The sequence below is a fragment of the Leptonotus elevatus genome, chromosome 3 (assembly GCF_054856555.1).
Source record: "Leptonotus elevatus isolate MCC_2025b chromosome 3, RoL_Lele_1.0, whole genome shotgun sequence".
Lineage (NCBI taxonomy): Eukaryota > Metazoa > Chordata > Actinopteri > Syngnathiformes > Syngnathidae > Leptonotus > Leptonotus elevatus.
The window spans coordinates 440001-463869 of record NC_141241.1 but is presented as its reverse complement, the minus strand read 5'-3'; the positions used below and the strand labels follow the sequence as shown (position 1 = coordinate 463869).

The following is a 23869-nucleotide window of genomic DNA, read 5'->3' as shown; positions in this document are numbered from 1 at the left end:
TGCTGTCGGAGATTCTTTTTCATCGGCCATTTCTTTGCGTCTTTCTTTTCCTTGTATTTTCCCCACCATTGTCAGTTTTTGTCCACTGTGTTGACACGATTAGACTATTTTCTCTCTCCTCGTTGACGTTGCTTCAGCTACAAGTGCCTCGCCTCAAGCATGTCGCTGGCCTGCATCCCCTCAGCGAAGCATCGTGCCAATCGCTAGTTGATTAACGCATGACTCGTGTATTTTTGAAGGGATTAAGAGCATTTTACCTTCATCAAATAAGCAAAAGTGTCACTTTCATTTTGAACCATGTGCCAGTTTTAAGTCACCTCATTGGCGCACCGGCCAATCTGGACACAAAACGGGGAAAAGAAGATTTTGGAGGTTTCCCTCTTCCAACAGGAAGAGAGAAAGGAAACGTCCAAAAGGGCATCTCTGTTCTACACGCCAGATGCCCCCCACCCCCCAATAAAAAAAAATACAAGTGAACAAGTATTATCCTGCGCACACAATGCTTTTATTTGGAAAAGCCAGATGTTGTCTTATGCATTTGTAACACTTTTGGAGCGAATAAAGTCAATTGTACTATAGACCAGTGATAGGTTCGGCTATTGTAGTAGTGGAAATTATACAAAGCAAATAAATGACCACCGACCAAAAATATGAGATTGAACTGCTGGCTGATTTTCGTTGAATTTAACAACATTTAAAATTTAAGTGACAGACAATTTGGTTAAAGAAAAATATATTTCCCTCTAACGTCAAGTGAATTTTTGTTTCTGAATCCTTTTCCTTTTAAACCTATTATTTAGGTTTGAAGAATATAGTCCTCAATAGTTTCAGTTTTCAACCTGGGTTGTTGTATTCAATTCTAATTTTCTCATTTGTATCTCTTTTTATGTACTTCACTTTTGTTTTGAAAGAAGTTCAGTGAAAGTGTGAAAGAGTTTTGTTAAGTGCCCCTTTAACTTTAAACAATTTCCCAGTTTCATGGCTTAAACCAGACCAATATTACAATAACACCATGACAGCATTATGTGGTTGACCAAAATCTAAATTGACACAATGTACAACTCAAAACGATTCAGCAAAATACTGAATGAGTTCAATATTCAATGTCTCTCGTTCCAAATGTTTGTGTTCTTCTTATTGTCCTGAATATTAAATCCAGAGTCTGAGAGTCCGTTGCTGTGTAGCAGAGAGAGAAAAACTGATCGATCCTACCAGGTTTGAAGAAACGATCGAATGTCCAACATGTCTCCGCCTCCTGCGTGAGGCGCCATCTTGTCTCTCGCGCACAGAATCCAACTCCGCGATTTGTTCAGGTTTCTGAATCAAACCTTAACAGTAGCCTAGCATAACAAGAAAATAATATGCATAAATAACCAAAATTATGCATCTGGTAGTTTAAAATACAAATGAAGGTTCGTTTTCCGTCGAGTGAAATCGATACAATTGCAATGATGCATTTCAGAATGGCGGTGTTGAAAAACATAGCAAGGGCACGTACTCCAACCCGCCTTCAATTAAATGCAAAGTCGCCACTTACAGCCATCTTTTTAACATAAGACAACATCAATTCCACACCACAGCTTCTTTTTTGTCATCATTTGACCAGCGATAACAGGTTCGTTGAACAATATGAGTCCAAACTCACCAAGTGTCGCTTGGCAAAGTGTACGTCACCAAGAGTGGAAAACACAAAAACAGCTCCTCCACGGTTCAAAAATGCTTTAGAATGCTTGTTTTCTTCTATTTTTCTCTTTCATTTAGCAGTAGCTCCTTGCAAACTTACTGCACACATTCATCTCTCGTCGTCGAGTGGTGGTGGTGGTGGGGGGGCGGTAATTGCTGCCTTCATATGGTATCAAAATACAATAAAATACAACATGTCGAGTAGAAAATTGCACGTGGGCGCCCCCTAATGTCGTATTTTCTACTGGACAACTGGGAATTTATGTTGATACCCGAGTTTCCGAGTTGAGAGAACTATTGAAGTTTCAACATGGCGGATTTCTGAACGGCAAGAAATATTAACACTTCTCAGGGCGTTAACGTCCGCGAGCACAGCAGGTTGTTTTAGAATCTACACAATTCCGTAGCATACACAATTTTGCTATAACAACAAAATCACATGAACACAACATGAGCATTTATGCTCACATTCGTCACGGCGTTACGTCGGCACGGGCCTTTCAAAATAAGAGTCTACACGTAAAGTTTTATCATTGATAAAATAAAAGAACATTAGTAACATCATGAATTTTCGAATCAATCTTTTAACACGTTTTGAACTCTGTTAATAGGTTGGTTTTTTTCAATGAATGTAATTACTTTACGACTGTTTTTAATAACAGGCTCTCCGCAAGGTCACGTGACATCCGCAGTTTGAACCGGAAGAAGGTCAAACAGAAGCCGGCTCGGGCGCCAGGTGGCGGCGTCGTACCGTCACTTGGCAACGATGCAGGTTGACGTGGGTTCGCTTCCCCGCCTGGGAGACCATTTTTTCTATGTCCGCTCGTTGACGACCTGTGCTAGTCGTGCTTGTTTTGTTCTCGTTTATTTCCGGGACGTCCAAAAGAGCAGTTGAACGCCAGCGAAGTGAGCCTTTCACCTTTCACCTTTCTATGTAGTAAACATGTTGTTGGGGGTCCTGCGTGCACCCTCCTGCGGATGACAATCTTGTTTTGGCCGGCCACCGCCGTCCCGAAGAGGTAAGCGATTGTCTTGATTTGATTGTTATTCTTATTTATTTGGCACTACCCCGACTGCCGGAAGATAATAATGAATGCCAGGGAAAAATGCTAAAATGGCGTTGCTACTGTTGTTCGGACCCGTCTTGCTTACCGCCTGATTTAAAAAATAAAATAAAATGTGCCTTTCTTGCAGCTGCGACATGTATGGAAATGTATCTGTGGGGCCTTTTCTGAATGAAGGAAACCGGTTTATAAGCGGGACGGATACAATATTTGAAAGAATTGAGGTATAGCGAGTTTTGTTGGTTGTGCCCAAGAATTTCTGAGTAGAAGCAATAAAAAATGTCAAAGACGTAAGACAAGCAGATATGACAGACAGGGCACACGGTGCGAAAGGAAGGATAGCTTGTCGAAACTGAAGAATGTCGCTTGTGTAGGACGATGAAAACAAACGTTGGCTCTGGATGAGGTCGGCTCTTTTCCTTTTCAGCCACTGAACATTCAAGCCGCCTCCTTAATTGCGCATTATTATGTTCTTCGACGTCTATAGCAGTCGATTTGGCGCCGCGGATGTCATTCTCGGACACAATGAGTCGATTTAGCGCAGTGGACATTTCGCTCGTTTCGCTGTTTACATGCGTCGAGCGTGACTGGCCCGCCGAGTTTGAGCCTCGCTGGACTCGTGAAAATTAATGAAGTGTGGTGACGTCCATCTTTATTCTTTTAACTCTTAGTTTTTGTATGTCTAATTTCTTTACCCAATGCAGTACTTGGTATGTAACGATGGATGGTTGTTGTTTAAAAAGTGCTTTATAAATAAAGTTGCACAGAACTGATTACCCTTATTCTTATGATTAGCAATAGCAGCAAGTTGAAATTCATCTTTCACTGTTTTCTACAACGGAAGAAAACAAATATTGACAAGTTCAAGTGATCAGAGTTCAGGGCTGCGTCCGAATGTGCGCGCTACTCCCATTATAGTGCCCTCCTGAGGGGTCGCGCCATTTTGTAGTGGCGTCCGAATGTCCAGTGAGCGAACACGGAGGGCGCTCCAAATGACCCACAATGCACTCTGAAAAGTCATGAACGCCGACGGTCACTCATGCGCGTTGATATAGACCACAATTCGTTGCGAGTATGAAAAAAAAACATGGCGCGAGCGACAGTGCAAACGCGAGAATCAAAGCGGTGAATGTACCATGGAAAGCATTCATGCGTTTCAGTTTAAATTATGTACAACAAAAGTAGCGTTTTAAAACATTTTCATTCGCAATACATAGTCGGAGATTTATGCGCTGGTAATCGTTACGTGGTCACGTGATATGCCACCAACGCGGGTCAGGTTTATCGTAGTTACCAATAAATGCGCAGGTCTTAGGGCGACTTATGGTGAGTCCTTCCGGCACTGCCCCCTGCTGTCAGGGAGGCGACATTGATACTTGAAGAGAAGACAAACTGATGACTTCCTTTATTTCAAGCACATACAAACCAACATGGATGCAAAAAGCAGAAGACGAAGAAGAGGAAGGGTCGTGTTGACGGGTCAATGGGTCAATGGGTCAGGTGCGCGCGGACGGGCAGGCGTGTCCGACGCGGCGGCAGTAGCAGATGGCGTTGAAGAAGCGGCAGTAGCAGGTGTCGCAGGCGTCGCAGCAGGGCAGCGCCAAGCCCAAACACGACTGCTGGTGCCGGATGCAGCGGCGGGCCGAGCGCAAGGCGCGCAACGCGGACGCGTCCTGCGTGGACATGCGGGACGCACAAAGAAAAAGAAAAACAACATTTGGTTCCTTTTGGAGCTGGCGTGAGGCTACGCTCACCTGGTCATAGGACTCCGCCTCCATCAGAAAGTCCCCACGGTCGTCATCGTCACCGTCGCCGTCGTCCGCCCGGTCGAACCCGCGCGCCAGTTTGTGCCGAGTTTCGGTGTCACGGCTTCTCTCTGTGGGAGGACGAAAGAAAAGAAGAAAAAAAGTATTCCAGTGGCATAGCAACATTCCAAAGGGGGGGGGGGGCGGCGGCGGCGTTCGTAGTATTGATCCGTTTCAAATCTGCATCTTCAATAAACAATCACCATAAATTGTTGTGCTTCAGTCAAGTGACTTTAGTTTGTTCAACTTGAGCAAAAATCCTTCAAAGTGAGACGGAAAACAGGAAAAAAAAATACTGATGGTCGAGACGGTCGTTAAAAAAAATGTGAACAAAAGCTTTCCTATAAACGTCCGTTTTGACTTTTTCTTTTAAACTAGACATCGTTTAAAAAACAAACACATTTTATGCATGGTCACTTACAACAAAATAAGCAACCTTACAATATGCAGTCATAAAAAGAAAACAAAACGCTTTACATGGTCATTTTTTTTGTTTTTTTAAATGTCAAACTATGCAAATGGTTTAAAAAAAAAAAAAAAGCCTGACTATATACATGATCGTTTAAAGGAAACAAACAAATGCCTTACTATGGTCATCTTTTTAAAAAGAAACCTTACATTGTAACTTTAAAAAAATGCCTTACTTGTACATCGTCGTTTTTTTCTTTGTTTGTTAAAAACTATGAGTATTCCCGAAAGTCGACCAAAAAACATTCACAAGCAAAATTTCTCACCGAGTGGCGACCATTCGGCGTCCAGCTGAAGATGGCGGGGGTCGCGGGGGTCGCGCGGGCGGAGCAAGGTTGCCGACGAGACAACGAGCAGGCAAAGGAACCAGTAGCGGCGGGACGGCGCCATGCCCACCCGCATCCTGAACAACTGAACACACAACAAAACCTTTTGGACCCGTTTGTTGGTTTTGGGGCCCAAAAAGTCCAACCTCACATAAAATTGGCTTGCGGGGAAATTATTATTATTTTTTTAAAGGTAATATTTGCTAAAGATTTTTCAACATCATATATGCTCCATCAATGAGTACAAAGAGCCCTGACCTTTGAACTGCTTCAATGTGGAGTGTTCAAATTGAACGCATAATAAAAAAAAGTGCCAAAAGGTCGAGCTTAAGACGTCAAATTGTCGTTGGTATTTCGCCGTTGAGGAAATCTGCGTGCGTGTGGCGGCCACTCACCTGCGAGCGACGGCGGACGTGTGCGCCGGTCTTGCGTGGCTGGCGTCGGGATGTCGCCGGAGCGCGCGTCTTATTTGTCATCCGGATGGAGCGCGCGTTGCCAAGGCAACCGCTTACGCGGCTTAAGCCGACAAATGAACGCTCGCCGAACGCTCGCCATCCAATCGGCCGGTTTGCCCCCAATGCGATGACGCAACGCCAATCAGGCGCAGCTGTTCTCAAACTTTTGACGCGCCTGGAAAAAAACGTTTGTTGTTGTTGCCGTGTCGCCGACTCGTGTATCGATGTACTCAAATACTTCCTAAAAGTTACTTAAGTACTCCATACAAGTTTTCTAAACATGAATAGAGGAACATTTATTTCAATATATTGTACTTAAAAGGTTAACTATTGTTTGTAATCGTCACAATTAGTTTTTGTGTAGATTCGATCTCGGCTTGTTTCCTTATTTTTGTTTTTTTTCCTCCCCAAGGAAAAAACTAAAGTTGACCGTTTCTAAGACAAAACGAGTCTAAAAGGCATCTTTTTTTTTTATATCAAGAAAAAATATCTCAAGTACAAAAGTATGTTGTTTTTTTTAAAGATGAAGTCAGATTATTTTGTTGTTTTCAAGATTAAATGTGCAATCTGTCTCGTTTTGTTGTTTTTCTGAGAAATCATATTCTCTTTGACGAGCGTTAATAACATTAATATGCTGAAAGTGTTTTTCTGTTTCTGTCGAGCTTCGGCGTCCGCTCGGCTTGCGTTTTGGCCGCTCGGCGTTCCGCGCGCACGGAAGCGTCCCGTCGCCACGGCAACAAAGCTTTCCCGCTCACCAGCTCCACGACGTTGTGGTTTTCTTTAATGCGCCTCATTTGGAGAACATTAGCTTCATCAGCGGCGCCCGCTGATGACATCACAACGGCTGCGCGTGGCGCTAATGGAATCGTGTCAAAGGAAATGGCTTCTAATAAAGTCACAACAACAACAACAACCATCGGCAACAAAAAAAGGACGCCGCTGGACGGGGAGGACAAAATGCATCCGTCCGTCCACGCGGCCGTCGAATTCTCATCTCGGTCACGTGACGCCATCCAAGCAAAACAGTCAACAAAAGAAGGCGCATTTGTTTCCACAGAGGCGGAAACAAAGATGGCGTCCCCAACGACGCGGTCGTATCTTCCAGTTCATATCAAGGATTGTTTTTTCTGTCTTTCTTTTGATGTCTTGTCCGTCCAACAACAATTTTGTACGGGGAGCGATTTGTCTCAAAAAGATTCACACAAAATGGCTGCTCCTCCTTCTTGACCTTTCGGCAGCATTGGACACAATTAATCGCGCCATCTTCCTTTACAATTTACGGCCGCGATCGTTTTCGGCACCAAAGAAAACATTTCAGACAAACGTGAAACAAAAACTAAAGTAGAAGCCATTCATTGAGACAAGAACGAGAACGAAGATGAACTCATCATTTTGCCAATCACAAAATTGGCACAATAATAATAATCACGGATTTTATTTGTAACGCACTTTACATCCACCAGAGATCTCAAAGTGCTACTATAATAATTCAATTAAAATCCATTTTCAAAACTATCAGTAGTCTGAGGTTGCCCTGAGGTTGCCTGAGGTTGCCCTGGGGTTCTTGGGCAAGGCATTCCACAGGCGTGGAGCAGCAGAGCAAAAGGCCCGGTCCGGTCCCCCACTGTGCGGGTCTTGGTCCTGGGTGGGAGGAGTTGGTAGGAACACTTCCAAATCCTACGTCATTTATGGAGTCCCCCAAGGTTCTGTACTCGGCCCCCTCCTGTTTGCCATTTACATGCTCCCCCTCGGTCAAATCCTTCACCATCATGGTCTACGGTTTGATTGTTATGCCGCGACACTCGACTAAACGTCTCTCCACTAAATCCGCGACCGCCGTCATCCTCTCCACCGTAAGCAACCGCAGACTTACCGAAAAAAAAAAAAAAAAAACCTTGTCAAACTAAAGCGCAATAAAACACAACTCCTCATCATAGGACCCAAATCTCTCCTTGCGTCTCTTCAGAACTTGTGCTTCCCAATCGATGGTCACATGATCACCGCCTTCATCCGCAACCTTGCTATCATTATGGACACATTCCATAAATCAAGATGACAAAAACGTCCGTCTTCCGCAACCTTGCACGTTTCCGTCCCTCGTCCTCTCGACTCTCGCGCTCTTCAGACCACGGCCGCATTGCTTATCCGTTCTTTGATCACTTCCAGACTCCATTGCTGCCACAGCCTCCTCTTTGGACTTTCTTCAAAAACTGCAATATGTTCCGAGCTCTCCGAACCCGCAGCCGCTCAAAAGAACACAATGTCCGTTTGTGGACGGTCGCGCACGCGCATTGATTTTTGAGACAAATGTTGCGCGGTTTGGAGATATTGTCTCACACGGCCCGTTCCTCCTCCGTCCATTGAACGGAACCGGCAGTTTCTCGTTTCAAATTGGACATTGAAAGACAACTTGAGTCTTCAGTCTGTATTCGCAAAACAACAGATGGAAGTCGCACGTCCGTTTTGGGCATTTTCAGCATTGGCTTGAAAAATCACAGCAATTGTATGTAAACCTGACTACTGCCTCCTTGTGGACGGCAGAGGAACGGACCTTAGACGCGAGTATCTGAAGACGGCGTGACGGTCTCAAAAATAAATGCGCGTGCGCGACCATCCAGACGCACGTTTGACGACTTGCACGAGTCAAAAATGCACAAAGAAAATCAATCAATCATTTCAAGTGTCAATTGTGGATCTGAAAATCACAAATTTATTTGTGTGAATAATAATAATAATTGTAATAATTGTTTTCTTCTATCAAGTCCTTAGTCATGTGACAAACGGAGGTGGGCGCTCACGTCAGGGTCCGAACTACGAGCGGACCCCAAACGCCAGCCAGCTCAGTTTGGAAAAGACATTTGATTAAAACGTCGCTACTGCGTACGACGTTTACAGAAGCCTGGACTGTAAATTCAAAGGTTGATGTTTCCGATTGTGGGAGGGACCGATTAGCATGCAAACATCTTTTATGAACTCACTTTTACAGAGGATTCATTATAATTATAATCCAGACTAAGTCACATTTTTCAATCGGTCTCCTTTGTGTGATAAACGTTCTGCTCAGGGTTATTTTAGTTCACGAAAACAAATTTAAAAAAAAAAACGATTTTGTTAACGAAATAAAATAAAAACAAAAATGACATGTTATGTTTACAAAGCGAACTAAAATGAAGCATAATTATAGCAAACATGTTTTTGGTTTTAGTCACTATTTTAATGCACCTTTCGGGATGATTTTGAATGATTTCAAGCGGATTTATTTCCGGAATAAGGACGTTTGAAAGCGTCGCACACACGTGACGTCATCGAGCAGCAGCCAATAGGAAAGCGCCTTCGGATGACGTCGCTCCGAGGCGACCAGCAAATGCGACGCTCGCCACCCAATGAATCGCTTTCTCACGATTATTAAATATTGCGCACAAGCAGAGGTCCATTTGGTGTTAGCTCGCCAGCTAGCTAGCGAGTTCCCTGGCTAGCTTACATGGTGCACGTTTACCTGCTCGGGAGCTAGCTAGCTAGCTAGCTAGCATCAACTGTGGCAGCGTTTCGACTCTCTGGACGTGGATGTGCCACTTCTGCGCGCAAGTAACACACATTTGAAAAACAACGGAACCGGACAGAACCACCCTGAAAACAAACTTACATTTAAAAACAACCTCAAAATGATCACGAAAATGAAAATTCCCAAACTATAATAAATCCCCGGTACTGCTGAAGGCTCACTTACTCGCACATTTGTTGTTCCCTGGACTGAATATAATTTGGTCTGAAATATTGAAATGGTTTTCTAAACCATGTCAAATAGCGGTTCGGCCCGATTGTAAACTGGCAAGATTTGGTGGTTGTGACTTGACAGAGGCCCCTCCCCCTTTTCACCCAAATCAGGTTCTCACGATGGGCATGTTATCGGATGAATGCTTGGCACGTTTTCTTTCTTTTTTTGCTTTGTGTGCAAATGTTTGAATTTGAGGACAAGGACGGCTGTTGCTGTCTCGTTTGGTTTTTGCTTTTGTTTTCAGTTTTTTCTTTGTTCTTTTGTAAGGAGGAAAGAAATCTTAAATGTTTTTAAACCAACAAACAAACAAAAAGGGGCCATTTTTCAACTCTGGAAAGTGCAAAGCAACAATCTTGTGTTTTATTGGACGTTTGCAGCCATGAAAAAAACTCTTCAAGGAATTGCACAACGGGCGCCCACGGCAATCACGTCCCGGTTCCGCCGCACGACGGCCGCGACGTTTGAAGAAAAGAATCCAAAGACTGAAAACGGGCGTTTGTCACATTGTGACGTTGGCAGCCATGTTGAGCGATACGCGAGGTAGTCACGTTGAAAGGTAAACAGTGAGTTGAGGTAGTTGAGGTCAAAGGTCAGGTGGCTCTCATCACGTCATCACGTCACCGGACGTCAACGGGTGCCGACTTGTCGCGATTGACTCGCGACCTGTTGGCTCGCGCCGACTCGTGCTTTTGAACTTGCCACTTGTGAAGCGACGGCGACTCGTCCGTTTTCACCCGCAACTTGTAAACCCGCGCCGGCTCGTCCGTTTGAACTCGCGCCGACTTGCCGGGCCGCGACGCGGCGTCCTTCTTACCTCGCGACTTCGCGTCGTCGCGTTTCACTCGCAGCAACTTGTTGACGTGTGACCACTTGTCGTTGTGAACTCGCTTGTTTGCCGGCGGCGGCGGAACGTCGTGTTTGACTCGTGACTTGTTGGCGTGCGTCGGCGGCGGGTGAGCTCGTGCGATTTTGCCGACCGGCGGCGGCGGCGGCGGCGGCCTGTCGTCCTTGGCACGTGACGACTTGTCATCGGCCCGCCACCTTTTGTCATCTTGAAGTCGCGACGACGGCTCCCGGTTGGCTCCCGACGAGCGGCGGCGAGCCGGCGACGAGCGGTCCCGGTCGGCTCCCGACGAGCGCGGCTCGGCTCGCGGCCACTCGTTGGCGCCGAGCGAGCGCTCGTCTTTGACTCGCGACAAGTTGTTGATCTGCGTGGACTTGTTCCGTCGCGACAGAACGTCTTCCTGGAGTCCGTCGCGGCGTTCCGTCTGCAGCGACTTGTCAGGCGGACAACGGCGGTCCCGATCTGGCTGAGTCCAGACCCGCGTGGGGACACTTCCGGGCCGGAGGGGAACGCGTTTGGCTTCCGGTCCGATCCGATTCATGCGCAAGAAGAGACTTTTATACCAGCGGGTCTTCTCGGGTTCGACTCGAGGACTACGTGGACTCGCTGCAAGCGGCTTCTTGTTGCCTCGGAACAACTGACACAATTTCTGCCACCAGGTCTTGGGTTTGACCTCTTGACCCCGAGCAGGAGGCTCCTCGTCCGCACGGCGGGTACTCGGCGGCGTGGCCGCGACGTCCGCGGTCCTGCTGGGGCCGAGGAAGCCGCAGAAGCGTTGACGCCAGTTCCTTGACTTGAGGGTTTGAGCCGAATTGGACTGACGGTCCTGCTCGTCCTCCTCCAACACGGCCGTTGGGCAGAACTTCATTTTATCAAAGCTGTCAATCACACTGAAAGGACACAAACATCAAACTTAGAACTTACTAATATATAAAAAACACATATATATATATATATATATATGTGTCAGATTTATTATTTAAATAATTAATTACATGAATTTAAATAAATATACGAATATTTAAAAACTAGCACATTTAAAAAAAAAATTTTTTTTTTTAAATGTTGGTCACACTTGGTCAAGGTGTGCCACAAGGTGGGGCCAGCGGCACCGGCGTTGGGTTCCGGCGTTGGGTTGCGGCGGCGGGCGACTTACTACAAGCTGGTGACCTTGTGCTCGCTGAGGTGGCTCATGGTGAGGAAGGGATGCTTGAGCGCGTCCTCGGGTGTGATCCTGCGTTCGGGGTCCATTTGCAGGAGACGCTTGAGGAGGTCCACGAACGCCTTCCGATCCTCAAACTCCAACGGCTCGCTCACTTCCGGCTTCAACTGCGGGGGGGCGGGGCAGAAAAGACCCGAGCGCTGAATACGTCCGGTGGGGATCCCGGCGGGGGGGTGGGACCTCATCCTGATTAGCATTAGCATTTAGCATGAGGCCGGCGCTTACTTTGACCAGGTCATCCAGACACTTGAAGGACCAGGGCAGCGATTCGGGCCGAACTCCAGTTTTGTCCTGGTACTCTCGCTCCGTCTGCAAACAAAAAGTGCTCGTCAGCAAATGGACGAAATGGACCTTTTTCCTTTAGTGACAATTTCTCTGAACGCGGCAGGAAAGTAATGCGCTGCAAAAGCCGCCAGTTGGAAAACGAGCGTTGATCTGTCAACAAGAACTTTGACGCTCATGAAATACGTGCGGCAGGCGGACATGTTGGATTGCCGACGAAGTGTCAGGAGTTTTGTTTTGCAACTCGGCGGCGCTGTTAACGTGGAATGATTGGCGGCGAGTGCTTTCAAATCAGTGAGGACGCTCGGACCTCGGTCCCGCTCGGACCTCGGTCCCGTTCGGACGCTCGGACCTTGGTCACTTGAGTGGCCAGCACGTGTCGTTCAAGCGACGCAACGTGGAATATTCCGTTTCCAATCACTACTGCCACCTGCTGACAAAAATCACGAAACTGCACTTCGCAGACAGAACGCGGGAAATTCGAACCCGAATCCAGTCTAAAAAGTCTTGGCCGCAGACTTGCTTGCATTGCGAACAGCTGATTAGAAGATGTTTCAGTCATCCAATAAAAAAGCTATTTTGAAGTTCCATATTGCAGCTTCAGCTAAAACTGAAATTCAAAAGACATTTTTGGAAATGAAATTAAAATAAAAACGAAAATGCTTTTAAAACAAAAACTAACAAACTAGAACTACCGTGAAAATGTCTTCATGAGTTGAACACACGAGCGTTCGGCGTTTCTTCGAAATGTGAATTTAAGTTCAGGACGCTTGAAAGTGATGTCATCCATCAGCGGCCAATCGAAAAGCACCTTCCGATGACGTCACTTTGAGGCGACAATTTTGCCGGCCGGACTTTTGGCCTCTTAACGGCGCCAACGTCTTGCCGGCTTTTCATGGAATTCAGCCCAAACGCAACGCTGTTACTTTTTTAATATTGCCATCGTGTGTATTAAATATTGCGCACAAGTAAATTCCAAAACTCTAATAATTGCGTGCGTGCGTGCGTGCGTGCGTGCGTGCGTGCGTGCGTGCGTGCGTGCGTGCGTGCGTGCTCCGTCCAAACGTTTTGGCAAAGTGACTTTTCCTCTCGCTCGACTTCCTTGTTTTGCGAGCGTGCGCCGGACGGACGGCGGCAGTTTGAAACGGAGCCGACGGATGTTTCGGCTCCGCGACGCCATCTTTCTTACCATCAGCCGCCATTTTGGATGATCTCCATCGTTGCCTTTGTCGCTCCTTTTGAAGTATTTGTGCGTGTTCTTGCTGGCGGTCAGGAGATGATCGGGAATGCGACCCACCACCTCGATCATGCTCCGCAACTGGAAAACATCACAACGGATCTCGAGATGCTCGTTTGGCTCCCACGAAACGCCGCGTGAGCCAAATTGCAATTTTTTTGGCCTTTCGTATAGAAAAATATTCCACATGTGGAGCGATCGGTTTTCTTTCACTTGATAAGGAAAAGCTGTCTGATTGGTCGCCTGTTGGCGTCTTCATCTTGTCGGTTTTGACGTCAGCAGCAAAGCGCAAGGGTGCCCCCTAGTGGAAATGTCCGTTTTTTTGGGGGGGCAAAGTCAAGTTACAAAACAACAACAAATAATCCATATTGAATTTAACGGTTATTTTTGAGCCTTTTTTGAACAAAACCATGAATCGATTATTTCTCCCATAAATTCAGGCCAAATTCTCATTTTCTTACATTTATGACGCTTGAAGACGCTTGAGAATCTTTTTCATTTATATTTACAAAGATCGAATTTGAATGATGAAAGTACGCCGATGTCAACGTTTGCGTCGCACTGAAGTGATTCGAACGCGGACGCTTTTCGTCAACGAACGAAATCACTTCGAATTGGAAAAAAAAAAATCGAACTGAGCTCTTGTGAATGGAATTCAAATGGAAAAAGCAGCCGCGCTGGAACGGCGATGAGGGAAGAATGCGTGTGCGTGTGCGCGGGCGCGAGCGCGAGCGAAGAGGACGAAGAGGACGAAGAGGACGAAGAGGACGAAGAGGACGAAGAGGACGTACCATGTTGTAGTTGGAGTTGGCCAAGAACAGGTAGTTGCCCAAGTAGAGGAAGGACAGCACGCAGCCCAGAGACCACATGTCGATGGCCTCGGAGAACGGGAGACCCAAGGCCACTTCCGGCGCCCTGCGGGGGTCGGCAGCGGCCCCGCCCATCGAAAGGCCGTTATCACGCGCGGAGAGGCGCAAAAGGGGCGGGCTTACGTGCGAGCGCCCACCTGTTGCCCATGGGCTGCAGCGCCACGCCGTAGCTGAGCGGCGCGTCCACCGTGCAGATGGAGAGTCCGAAGTCGATGAGCTTGACCCGGAAGGGGGCGGCGCCGTGATCCACCAGCATGATGTTGTCCGACTTGAGGTCCGTGTGGATCACGCCGATGCTCTTCAGGCCCTCGAACGCCGTCAGAAGCTGAACGCAAACGCGTCGGCGTCACAATGGGGGCGTGGCCGGCGCGCTGCCGGAATGCGCTCGGAAATCAAAGCAAAAGGTCAACGGCGTCCGTTCGCGCGGCTCGCCGGCATCCGAGCGGCAAACGTCGGCAAACGTGGCGTTGAGACGAGCGCGTCCGATTGTCGCGTTTGCGTTTGATCTCGTTTTCTTCACGTGATCTTCGTCAGACGCCGAAATATCGTTTGCATCGCCATCGAAGGCGGCGTTTTGTCACGTCGCCCAAACGTCGCGCTTTCCCCCCCAAATGTCAAGTTTCGCCGTTTGTCAGTCTTCGAGCGCGTCAGGCTTGACTTTTGCGTTTTGTCACTCAAGTTCTTTCTTATTCAATTTTTCTGGAGGTCACTTTTCATAATTATGGAATTCAAATTCACGCTCTGAAATGAAACGTAAGGAAACGTTGAAGTCAACGAGGTTCGATGCTGCAGTTGAATGTCCGATTTCAAAAGTGCTGTCATGAAATGAAAGTCATAAGGACGCCATGTTGGGTTTTGTGCTCTTGTTCTCGTGGCTCTTCGAAGCCTCGCCTTCACGTGTTGTATTGATTTCAAATGTTGTTTTCATCACGTCGAACGCACCCCGTCAATTTCAAGCGATTGCTTGTGTTGAGGCAAATCGTCCAAATTTGCTGTACCAAGGAAGTGCGGCCGATCACTACTTTTATCCAAACGCACTGAAGCCGCCGGCCGGCCGCTTGTTTTTGTCAGCGGACCAGCGCCGACTTCATTTGCTGCATGCGATGCAGCGCGGAAGGCGACCGGTCGCTTCATTTGCTGCATGCGATGCAGCGCGGAAGGCGACCGGTCGCTTCATTTGCTGCATGCGATGCAGCGCGGAAGGCGACCGGTCGCTTCATTTGCTGCATGCGATGCAGCGCGGAAGGCGACCGGTCGCTTCATTTTCTCACCATCGAGGACGACTTGCCAGGAAACGAATTTTCACATCAGTTGCGACTCAACGCGAGCCAAAAAGGTTTTCCCAATATTGCAGAAAATATTCTGAAGAACAAAGCGGGACTTCTTGGGTCTGAATTGGTTCCGCTTGGACTTTTGTAGCAAATATTTGCGCGTGGGTCGCTAACAGATTCTTTTACGACTCGAGCAGATCCTCGGGAGTCGAATCAAGTCCGCTGAATGCGGAGTCGGGTCGCGGTCCCGAGTCCTGAAAGGGCGTGATCGGAGTCGCCCCTGCACCCACCTCTGGGGTCTACCTGTTGGGCGACGGGTCGGATGTCGTTGGGCGAGAAGGTCTTCCATTTCTTGTCCAGAACCATGCTGAACAAGTTGGTGTCCAGGAGCTCAAAGACCAGACACGGGTGCCGGTTGAAGGTGAAGGTCTCGATGAACTCCACGATGCTCTTCTTGTCCGGGTCCAGCACGCTCACGATCTCCTGCATCTCGATCTGAACGCGGCAACGGCGCGGGGCCGAAAGGCGCAGAGGTCAAAGGCAACATCGCGTTTCTTCTTTTTGGGCTTGCAAAAAAAATGGAAATTGAAAACGCATTTTTGTATTTTTGGAACGTCACAAGTCTTCCTGCATCAATTCCAATCTTTTGAAATAAAATTGAAAAACGACAGCACGATGTCACAAATGTCTCCAGAAATGGCGTTCATCGAAAAAAAGGTGACAGTTGTGTTGATTCCGCCTTCCGTCAATTATTTTTGACAATCGGTAAATGTTATTTGAGGAAACATTTGACTTGAGTGAGCCCCCCTCCACCTCTAGGTGGCGCCAAACGCAATCACTTTCTTCACTGGTCTTTTCTGCCTGCATTTTTTGCTGCACATTTTCAAATTGGAAGAAAACGAGTGCAAAAAACGGAGCGAGTTTGAAAACAAAAAGCAAAACAATTCAAAGATGGCGTTGAGCAAAAGTCGACAAAAGGAGCGTTTGGTTCTTTTCAATTCTCTCGTCCAAAATGACAAGAAGACATTTGGGGCTTATTTGGAACGGACAAATGTTGTTTGCGTTGATTTTCTTTTGAGGTTGGAAGGAAGAAACAAAATGGCGGACTGGACATGACCCACCTCGTTTTCAAACAGCGCGTAGTTCTTGTGGACTTTGAGGGCCACGTCCTTGGCGGTGTTCAAGTTCTTACACTTGAACACGTGGCTGCTGGTTCCTCGGTCCAGAAGCTTGTGGATGTGGTAAAAACTGGTTTTGCTCTCCACGACGGAACCTTCCATCTCTGCCAGATCGTGGGAGTCCTCCTCGGAAGAACACGCTGAAGAACATGCAGAGAACGCAGACTGCGCAAAGGTCACTGCAGGGCCCGCGGGAACATGCGCGCGCCGAACCTGGACCGACCGCGGAAACCAGAAACCAGAGCAGAGGAGCGCACCGAGGCCAAAGACGAGACCCTCGCCCCACAAATAGGCCCCGCGTTCATTGGGACAACGGCGAGCAACCTGAAGAGTAGAAGATGGAACCGAGTCCACCGCGGTGACAATCCAGTCCACAGGCTAGACCCTGACCTGTGCATTAGTCCTAGTCCATAGGCTGGAACCTGGCCCAAAATAAAGACCAGTTCAGCAGGTGATACGACCGGACCCGATCCACAGGATAGCCACGAAGACAAGGGATAGACCCGAGACCAGATAACGGAATCCTTCCATTCACTGGATAAACGGCAACCTGACGAGTAGAAGATGGAACCGAGTCCAGACTAGAATCTCAGCTGGACAGACTAGCCTAGAAAGTCGAGGGACTTCATGATGGGACCTAACACAGCAATTACAATCAAGTCTACATAGGCTAGACCCTGACCCGTGCACTAGTCCGTAGGCTGGAACCTAGCCCAGTGCAGACTGTAACACCGAGTCCAGAATGAAGACCATTTCCTCAACTCAGGGTTCACCAATTCTGGTCCTCGAGGTCCGGAGTCCTGCAGGTCTTCAGACGTTTGCTCCCGTCAGCATGACTGATGTCCATTCTGGAGTATCGGCTGCGTTGGGAGGCGGACACGTCGAAAACCTGCAGGACTTCGGGGAGCACAATTGGTGAACCTTGACCTCACCCAAAGGATGGACCCGAGGATAGAATCCGACCCAGACAGTACCGAAGCCCAGCAAAAGAAACTATCCGGGTGGATTGCTTCTAGCGTAGGACAGAATCGAGACCAGAGAAAAGAGTCCAACCACGTGACATCATCGTCCTGAGTCGGGAAACAAGATGGAGTCTTTTGTACCTTTTGTGGAGGTTGAGACATTTCAGGCTCGTTCATTGCAGACCCGAATTGCAAGCGAAACGCTGACTAAGGACCCTCGAGAGTCCACAGACTAGATCAGAGTGCAAGACCAGAGAGGGGGGATAAGCCAGGGTGGGGGGGGGACCCCGGGACCCCACACACAAACGGACCCCGACCACAGCCGGTCTACGTCCAGGATCGTCCCAGTTGGATTCGGACCGCATTTGAATTTCTTACCTGTGTCATGTGTGGAGGATTTTGGGAGGACGACAGCGCAGTAGAGGGCGGGACGGCAGAGGACGGCGGCGGCGCGCTCCAGGACAGCGAGAACACGTCCGCTGGCGAACACGCAACATTGGGCTTGTTTGTATTAGAAAAAAAACACACACTTGGAAATCTTTGTCAGGTGAGAAGGTTTCCCTTGTTTCACACGCCGCCATCAAAGTTGCCAGATGTCATCAAGGTGCACCGGCGACGTCATCCGCCACTGATGACGTCGCCGGCTGGCGATGTCGTCCGGCGGCGGCGGCGCCCGCGGGCTGCGGCGCCGCATCGGCCCGTGTTTTGGACGACGCGCAACAAACGTTTGGCGCTCGCTGGCCTTTTTGGGTTTTTTCCCGCTCGGACTTCATTTTCTCGCTCTTTAGCTTGACAAATGTTCCCGAAGGCGTCCCGCGGTTTGAGGACGCGGACGGACGCGAACCCGCGCTCAAGTCGAGTCGGATCCGTTTTGAAGTTCCCGATGGCCAACGCGACGCCGCTCGCCAGCGATCGAACCGTCAACGTGAGACGCACGCTTCAAAAACTCGCTTCCATAAAAATATCAGTAAGATCAGATTTCTTCGAATGAAGCAAAATGTACTTCTTTTGCTCCAACGAGGATTTTGACTTCAGATCGTGCTTCTTTCCTGCCGGAATTCGCGTCCGCCGGCAGTTTGAAGGACTGCGAAGCTTCGAACCAACATTTGAAGAGCGAAACAACATGGACGCCCTCGACTGGATGTTCGCAAGTCGGAAGACTTTGCATCATCTCATAAGAACAATCAGACAAAAGTGCAAAGTAGCGTTTTATTGTTAGCGTTTCTTCTCACTTTGTGCTTTTGTTCCTTTTTCCAGCACATTCACGAGCAGCGCAGTGGCCTAGTGGTCGCGCGTCTGCCCTCAGACTGGGAGCTTGTGGGTTCAATTCCAGGCTTGCAGGTCAATGGAAGTCACTTTTGCTTGTTGTTGGAAGATCATTTTGCCTAACGGAAATAATCATTTTCTCATCGTACTCTATTTTTTTCCCCTCCTGTCCTTTTTGCAGCGCAGGATCGGTCTGTCTCCGAATGAGTCGATAGTCGGCGACTTGAGCGAGGCCGTCGCCGTGACGCGGCGCCTTTCTATCGATCTGCAACACACGAGGCCGAGCCTAGACAGTATAAGAGTAGAGACTATTTTGAATAGATGAGTCCTTCTTCCGCATTCAGCAGATAAGGCGCAAATCTTCGTCTTTCTGCGATGGCAGCAAATCATTCAAGCGAGAAGACGCGATCGCTTGCTTGGTTTGAGGAGCGTGGCCAGAATTCAAGATAAAAGAACGGGTCAAAGTTCTCATGCCATCTTCACAGGACCAACCAATAAGACGTGGTGTCGGGTCGGGTCGGGCTGAACAGCACGGAAGACAAAAGCGAGTCTTGAGGCCACAAACGGACTCGGGTCCAAAAGGTCCAGCCCAGAACGGAGACTTGATCCGAATCGCCGCAAACTGGACCTGGCCGGTGCGACTGAATCCGAAGAGCCTCGATCACAATCGAACCGAGCCTGGACGGAGGATGCGTGCGTGCGTGCGTGCGCGTCATCATTTAGATCCTCCTTTAAAAACATTTATACACATATTTTTATTTATTTCTTTATTAATTTTTTTTAATTTTATTTTTTTATTGTTGGTTTATAATTTATTTATTTCCATGCCCAGCAAAAGTCTCGCATGACGAGCAGTCTAACACTGCGTGTGTTAGACCGAGTGTTGGTATTCTTGTAGAGGAGGAAAAAAAAAAAAGATCCTCAGTCTAAAGGATATCAACTAAGACAGAGAAAATGACCTCGCTGGGACGCGGGTCTTGAAAAGCGTCTTATAAAACCAAAGTCTGAGCATCGAGCCTTGCCAATAAGACGGACTGCAAGCCGGAGAGACGAAAGACTTCAACTCCAGCCAAAGTGCACGGACGCAAAAAAAAAAAGAAGGCGGCCAGAAGCGACTCGAGAGGAGAGCTCCCGACTGGCAGAATTGAAACCATGTCGGGAGGAAAGACCAAAGACCTGGACAACACAATGTCGTCCAGCTCAGACAACTTTGGAGCTGTCCGTGTTTTCAGGACTTCAGATTTGATTTGGACTTTTCAATTAGTCACACAACACAAGTCCTCATTTGCATAGAAAAGCTGGGGTTTGTTGTTAGTACGACTTTTTTTGGCATGAGAAGAAGACAAATTATTCAAATGGAGGTCAAAGTTGAGAATATGGAGGAAGGTCAACATTCGGACGTCTTTGGTCACCAATCAAACCCAAAATGGCCACATTGGGGAAAACACGTGCGTCGTCGTCGTTGGCAACAAAGAACACAATTTTGGCTCCGTTTTTGCTCGACTCTTTAATGGCTTTTATTGAAACGTGAACAAAAACATTTGGCCTGAGATGAATACAAACAATTGAATTGGGATTCGCACTCGCGTCACGAAAGCTTCGCGTGCGCACAAAAGCAATCAAAGCTGCAAATAAGTTCGACAAACCTCAGCAGCAACATTCGTCAGCTGCCCAAAAATAAGAACAAAAATCAGAGCAAGCGATTACGAGCCTCCGAAAACAAAATGGCGTCGGCCGTCACGTGATGCGTTCGACTTGTCAGCTCGATTCAATTCACAAAGAAATCATTTTGAACTTCTTTTGTGGCGGGAGAGAAAAAATGTTCAAATCAACCTGCGACTTGCGATCACGTGTGCGGTCCAAAGCGAGCTGGTGTGACAGGAAGTGACATCACGGCTTGCCGCTCGCCTTCAGGAAGCGCTGCGACTTTTGTCTGCTCATGCCGCGTTGCCGGTGAGCCGCTTGCGCGTCCAAGATGGCCGCCAGCAACCTCTGAGGATGGGGAGGACGCGCACGTTAGATGCGGACGCGCGCGCTCAAGTGGCGCGCACGTGCGTGCGTGCGTGCGTGCGCGCAAAGTACCTGAGCCGTCTTTTCATCTCGCAGCTCGATGCTGCGAATCGACTCTTTCGTGGGAAGTTTCAACTTGTGCTGCTCCTGAAAAACACGACGTCACGCGATGACGACGTCGTCACGCGATGACGACGTCGTCACGCGTCGCCGGCGCCGCAACCCTGGCGTTACCTTGCAGTAGATGTTGAGCCGACTCCCGCTGACGTTGGGGGCGGCGTACGCGTTTTCGAACAAACATTCCCAGTCTTTGCTGAAGTGGCCCACAAAGTCCAACTCCTTCACGCACACAACCCGCCTACGCAACACACACGCACACGCGCACGTCAGCGGGAAGACACACGGGATCTTGGCGGGGGTGCGCGTGTTTAAGGGTCGCGCACCTGTTCGTGATGATGATGTTGGTCTTCCTGTGTCCCGGGTACGGGCACTGATCTCGGAAGACTTCGCCTTCCAGCTGCTTCAGCTCCGAACGCTGGCGCCGCAAACACAAAGTCACAAAAGTCACAAAAGTCACACACACGCACGCACACGCACACAAAGTCAGTTTGTTGTTCCTCGAAACACTTTCTTGACGCTACCAAAGGTGATTGCAAGCTAAACTAATTAAAAAAAAATATCACAACACTCATTTATAAAGATGTTTTTTAATAAAGCATTTAAAGAAGGAAGTAAAGAAAGCAAAAGACATGCAAGTGGTCGACATCTTGGAAGGAAAAAGAAGAAAACGTCCAAGCATCCTTTTTAGTCCTCATCAGGCTGCATGTCAAGCAAACACAAAAGAGAAACAAACGCGTTAACTTCAGCTCAACAACAAACAAGAAGAAGAAGAAGAAGACGAAGAAGAAGAAGACGAAGAAGAAGCGAGCAGCACAAAGTGCAAAAAGCAATCTTGATGCTAGTTTCATTAGCCACTCAATAGCATTTCTGCGTTAGCATTGAGCTAGCAGACTTGAAGGCAGTTTTGTGGTCTGCTTGTGTTGCTACTCGAAACGCCTTCAAAGTAAAGCAGCGCTCATGCTAGCTTTGTTAGCCCGTCGATGGCGTTTCTCATGATTTGCTAACAAACAAGTCGCGTTTGGGACATTTGGAGGACAATTTGAAGACATTTATATCAATAAAGATAACTTTAGGCGGTCACCTGGAAAAGGTCAAAGCCTTGCGATTCCGTCAGGTCGTAGGGTCGAATGATTCCGTCCTCTCGGATCAGTCGAACCGGACGAAGTTTACTCACGCCTTCTGTGGACTCCGCCACCCTGATGCGCGGAAACACACGCACACACAATTAGTCCAACCAATGAAAGGTTTTGATGGCGTGACGACGACGACGCGGACGAGCGTTGCGGGCTGCTCCTGCCGCTGCAACGAGCGTCTCACCTGATTTGACCTCTAGGGGCAGCGTGGAACAGGCACACAGTCACATGATTGATTGATTGATTGTATTTCTTTTTTTTGTGTAAACCGATCAAACTAAGAGCCTGTGACCGGACGCAAGCCCGTCAGCCAGTCAGCCAATCAGCACGGAGCGTGCACATGCACGCACGCATGCACGCAGACATCCACCAATCAGCAGCCGGCTGCAACAGCAGCAACCTCGCTAACGCAAACGTCATCAGGCTTGTGCAGCTTCTCCGCCATGTTTGTAGTCCAAAGACATTTCCGCCGCCCTGATTGGGTCTTGCGGTCTCTCGTGTTTGTCGTCCGAGCCAGGTTCGGAATCCCGGTTCGGGTTTATGGATTTGGAGTCGGACGCCATGTTTGTAGTCCCTTTGGTGTCTCATGCAAGTTTCCAGTTTGGTCAATCAACACAAAATGCCGCTGGGAGCAGGGGGAGGGGCTTATTTGTGGGCGTGGTGGTCATGTGATGAACTTACCGTGCGTCAGCTTACGTCACATGCACGAGTCATACGAATGTGACATGAGAACACGCGTGACAAGACATTTGCTGATGATGCGGGTGACGAGCCAAGACGCCGAACATGAAGCGTAACATGTTAAGCGCATGGAAGCTTAACATGTCAAATACTCACACAGCAACAACAAAAAAGAAAAGAAAGAAAGAAAGAAAGAAAGAAAGAAAAGTCACACGGGAGCTCAACGACACAAAAGCAGAACAAATGAACATTAGTCAGCACAGCAGAAGAATACAATCGCACCTTCGCCCAAAACGCTAGCGCTAACGCTAACGCCTCCATCGGGACCAGGACAGCCCGTGACGCGGTCGCTCGACTTAATAAAGCAACTTGAAAGTACTTGAAAGTACGTCTTCTATGCAGAGAACGAACTTAACTCAAGAACATCGTCTTTGTTCCACTTTCAACTCCTTTTTGACTGCGGAAGACAAAAACTAGTGGATCTTCCAAAATATGAAAACAAAACTGTCAAGTGCACTTCAAGACGTGCTTGTTCGATCCCAAATCTCATTTCAAATACAGTTGCGCTCGTAAGTCGACATCATCCCGGCGGACGCCATGTCAACTTCTGAGCGCAAGCGCACAAAAGCTAAGCTAAGCTAAGCAACACAAAAATGCTACATTTGACAAAACGAACATTTGACTCAACCTCTGAAAATAGCAAAACTATTTTATGGGCATTGAGCATTTTTATCACCACACACTTGGGCTCACAAGTATAGAATACCTTTGGTGTGTAAAACTTACGAGCGCAACTGCCGACATCAATCGGACGCGTTGTTATTATTATCATATTATGAAATATGAAGAAAAGAGGCTGCAATGTTTGTGTTTTGACGAAGGACATGATAAGCGACCGAAGTAGTTGCGGTCCAAATGTCCTTTTTGTCTTTCTGTGGCGCGTTCAACTGGATGATCGCGTTTGTTGCTCATTGCTGCAATTTTGCTTCATTTGGACGCGAAAAAATGCATGTCGAGTGTTGCCTCGCTAGAACGTGGGTCACGTTTCGCTGATTTTTTTTTACAGTAATGTACCAATTTTGAAAACATTTATGAAGGTTTGAACGTTGAGAGAAATGTGAGCAAATGTAAATGCCTCGACGAGAAAAGTATATAAAGTGTGTGGTGAGCGCTTTTCGAATACATTTGAAACAAAAAGCCAACGACGACGAGAAAAAA

At 47.9% G+C, this 23869-nt stretch overlaps 3 protein-coding genes and 1 long non-coding RNA gene across 6 annotated transcripts in view; all 4 read right to left on the bottom strand.

Moving 5' to 3' along the window:
• Positions 1 to 483: 483 nt before the first annotated feature.
• LOC147176519 (uncharacterized) lies at positions 484 to 2152 on the bottom strand. The gene is made up of 2 exons (XR_015094366.1): positions 1646 to 2152; positions 484 to 1340 (listed from the first exon to the last, which is right to left on the bottom strand). It is a non-coding gene; the product is annotated as an uncharacterized LOC147176519 (long non-coding RNA).
• A 2069-nt stretch (positions 2153 to 4221) lies between these two features.
• On the bottom strand, positions 4222 to 9624 carry agrp (agouti related neuropeptide). The gene is made up of 5 exons (XM_086072212.1): positions 9529 to 9624; positions 5742 to 5976; positions 5287 to 5431; positions 4502 to 4623; positions 4222 to 4420 (listed from the first exon to the last, which is right to left on the bottom strand). The coding sequence occupies exons 1-5, from the start codon at positions 9534 to 9536 to the stop codon at positions 4244 to 4246; spliced, it is 687 nt and encodes a 228-aa protein (XP_085928338.1). The 5' UTR covers positions 9537 to 9624; the 3' UTR covers positions 4222 to 4243.
• A 538-nt stretch (positions 9625 to 10162) lies between these two features.
• Positions 10163 to 16838, bottom strand: LOC147176517 (uncharacterized). The gene is made up of 8 exons (XM_086072211.1): positions 16423 to 16838; positions 15605 to 15796; positions 14168 to 14355; positions 13953 to 14076; positions 13114 to 13242; positions 11868 to 11951; positions 11577 to 11749; positions 10163 to 11310 (listed from the first exon to the last, which is right to left on the bottom strand). The coding sequence occupies exons 1-8, from the start codon at positions 16579 to 16581 to the stop codon at positions 10194 to 10196; spliced, it is 2166 nt and encodes a 721-aa protein (XP_085928337.1). The 5' UTR covers positions 16582 to 16838; the 3' UTR covers positions 10163 to 10193.
• A 3361-nt stretch (positions 16839 to 20199) lies between these two features.
• The window catches only part of vps13c (vacuolar protein sorting 13 homolog C), a 49946-nt gene continuing 46276 nt past the window's right edge, over positions 20200 to 23869 (bottom strand). For 2 of the 3 annotated variants that reach the window (XM_086070429.1, XM_086070430.1), the window contains 5 exons: positions 21919 to 22033; positions 21161 to 21252; positions 20952 to 21075; positions 20790 to 20864; positions 20200 to 20699 (listed from right to left, as the gene is read on the bottom strand). In XM_086070429.1, the coding sequence (XP_085926555.1) occupies positions 20598 to 20699; positions 20790 to 20864; positions 20952 to 21075; positions 21161 to 21252; positions 21919 to 22033 (508 nt within the window). In that variant the 3' untranslated portion in view covers positions 20200 to 20597. Of the gene's footprint in view, positions 20700 to 20789; positions 20865 to 20951; positions 21076 to 21160; positions 21253 to 21405; positions 21537 to 21918; positions 22034 to 23869 lie in introns of those variants that run through there. The other variant, XM_086070431.1, reaches the window with a different exon arrangement.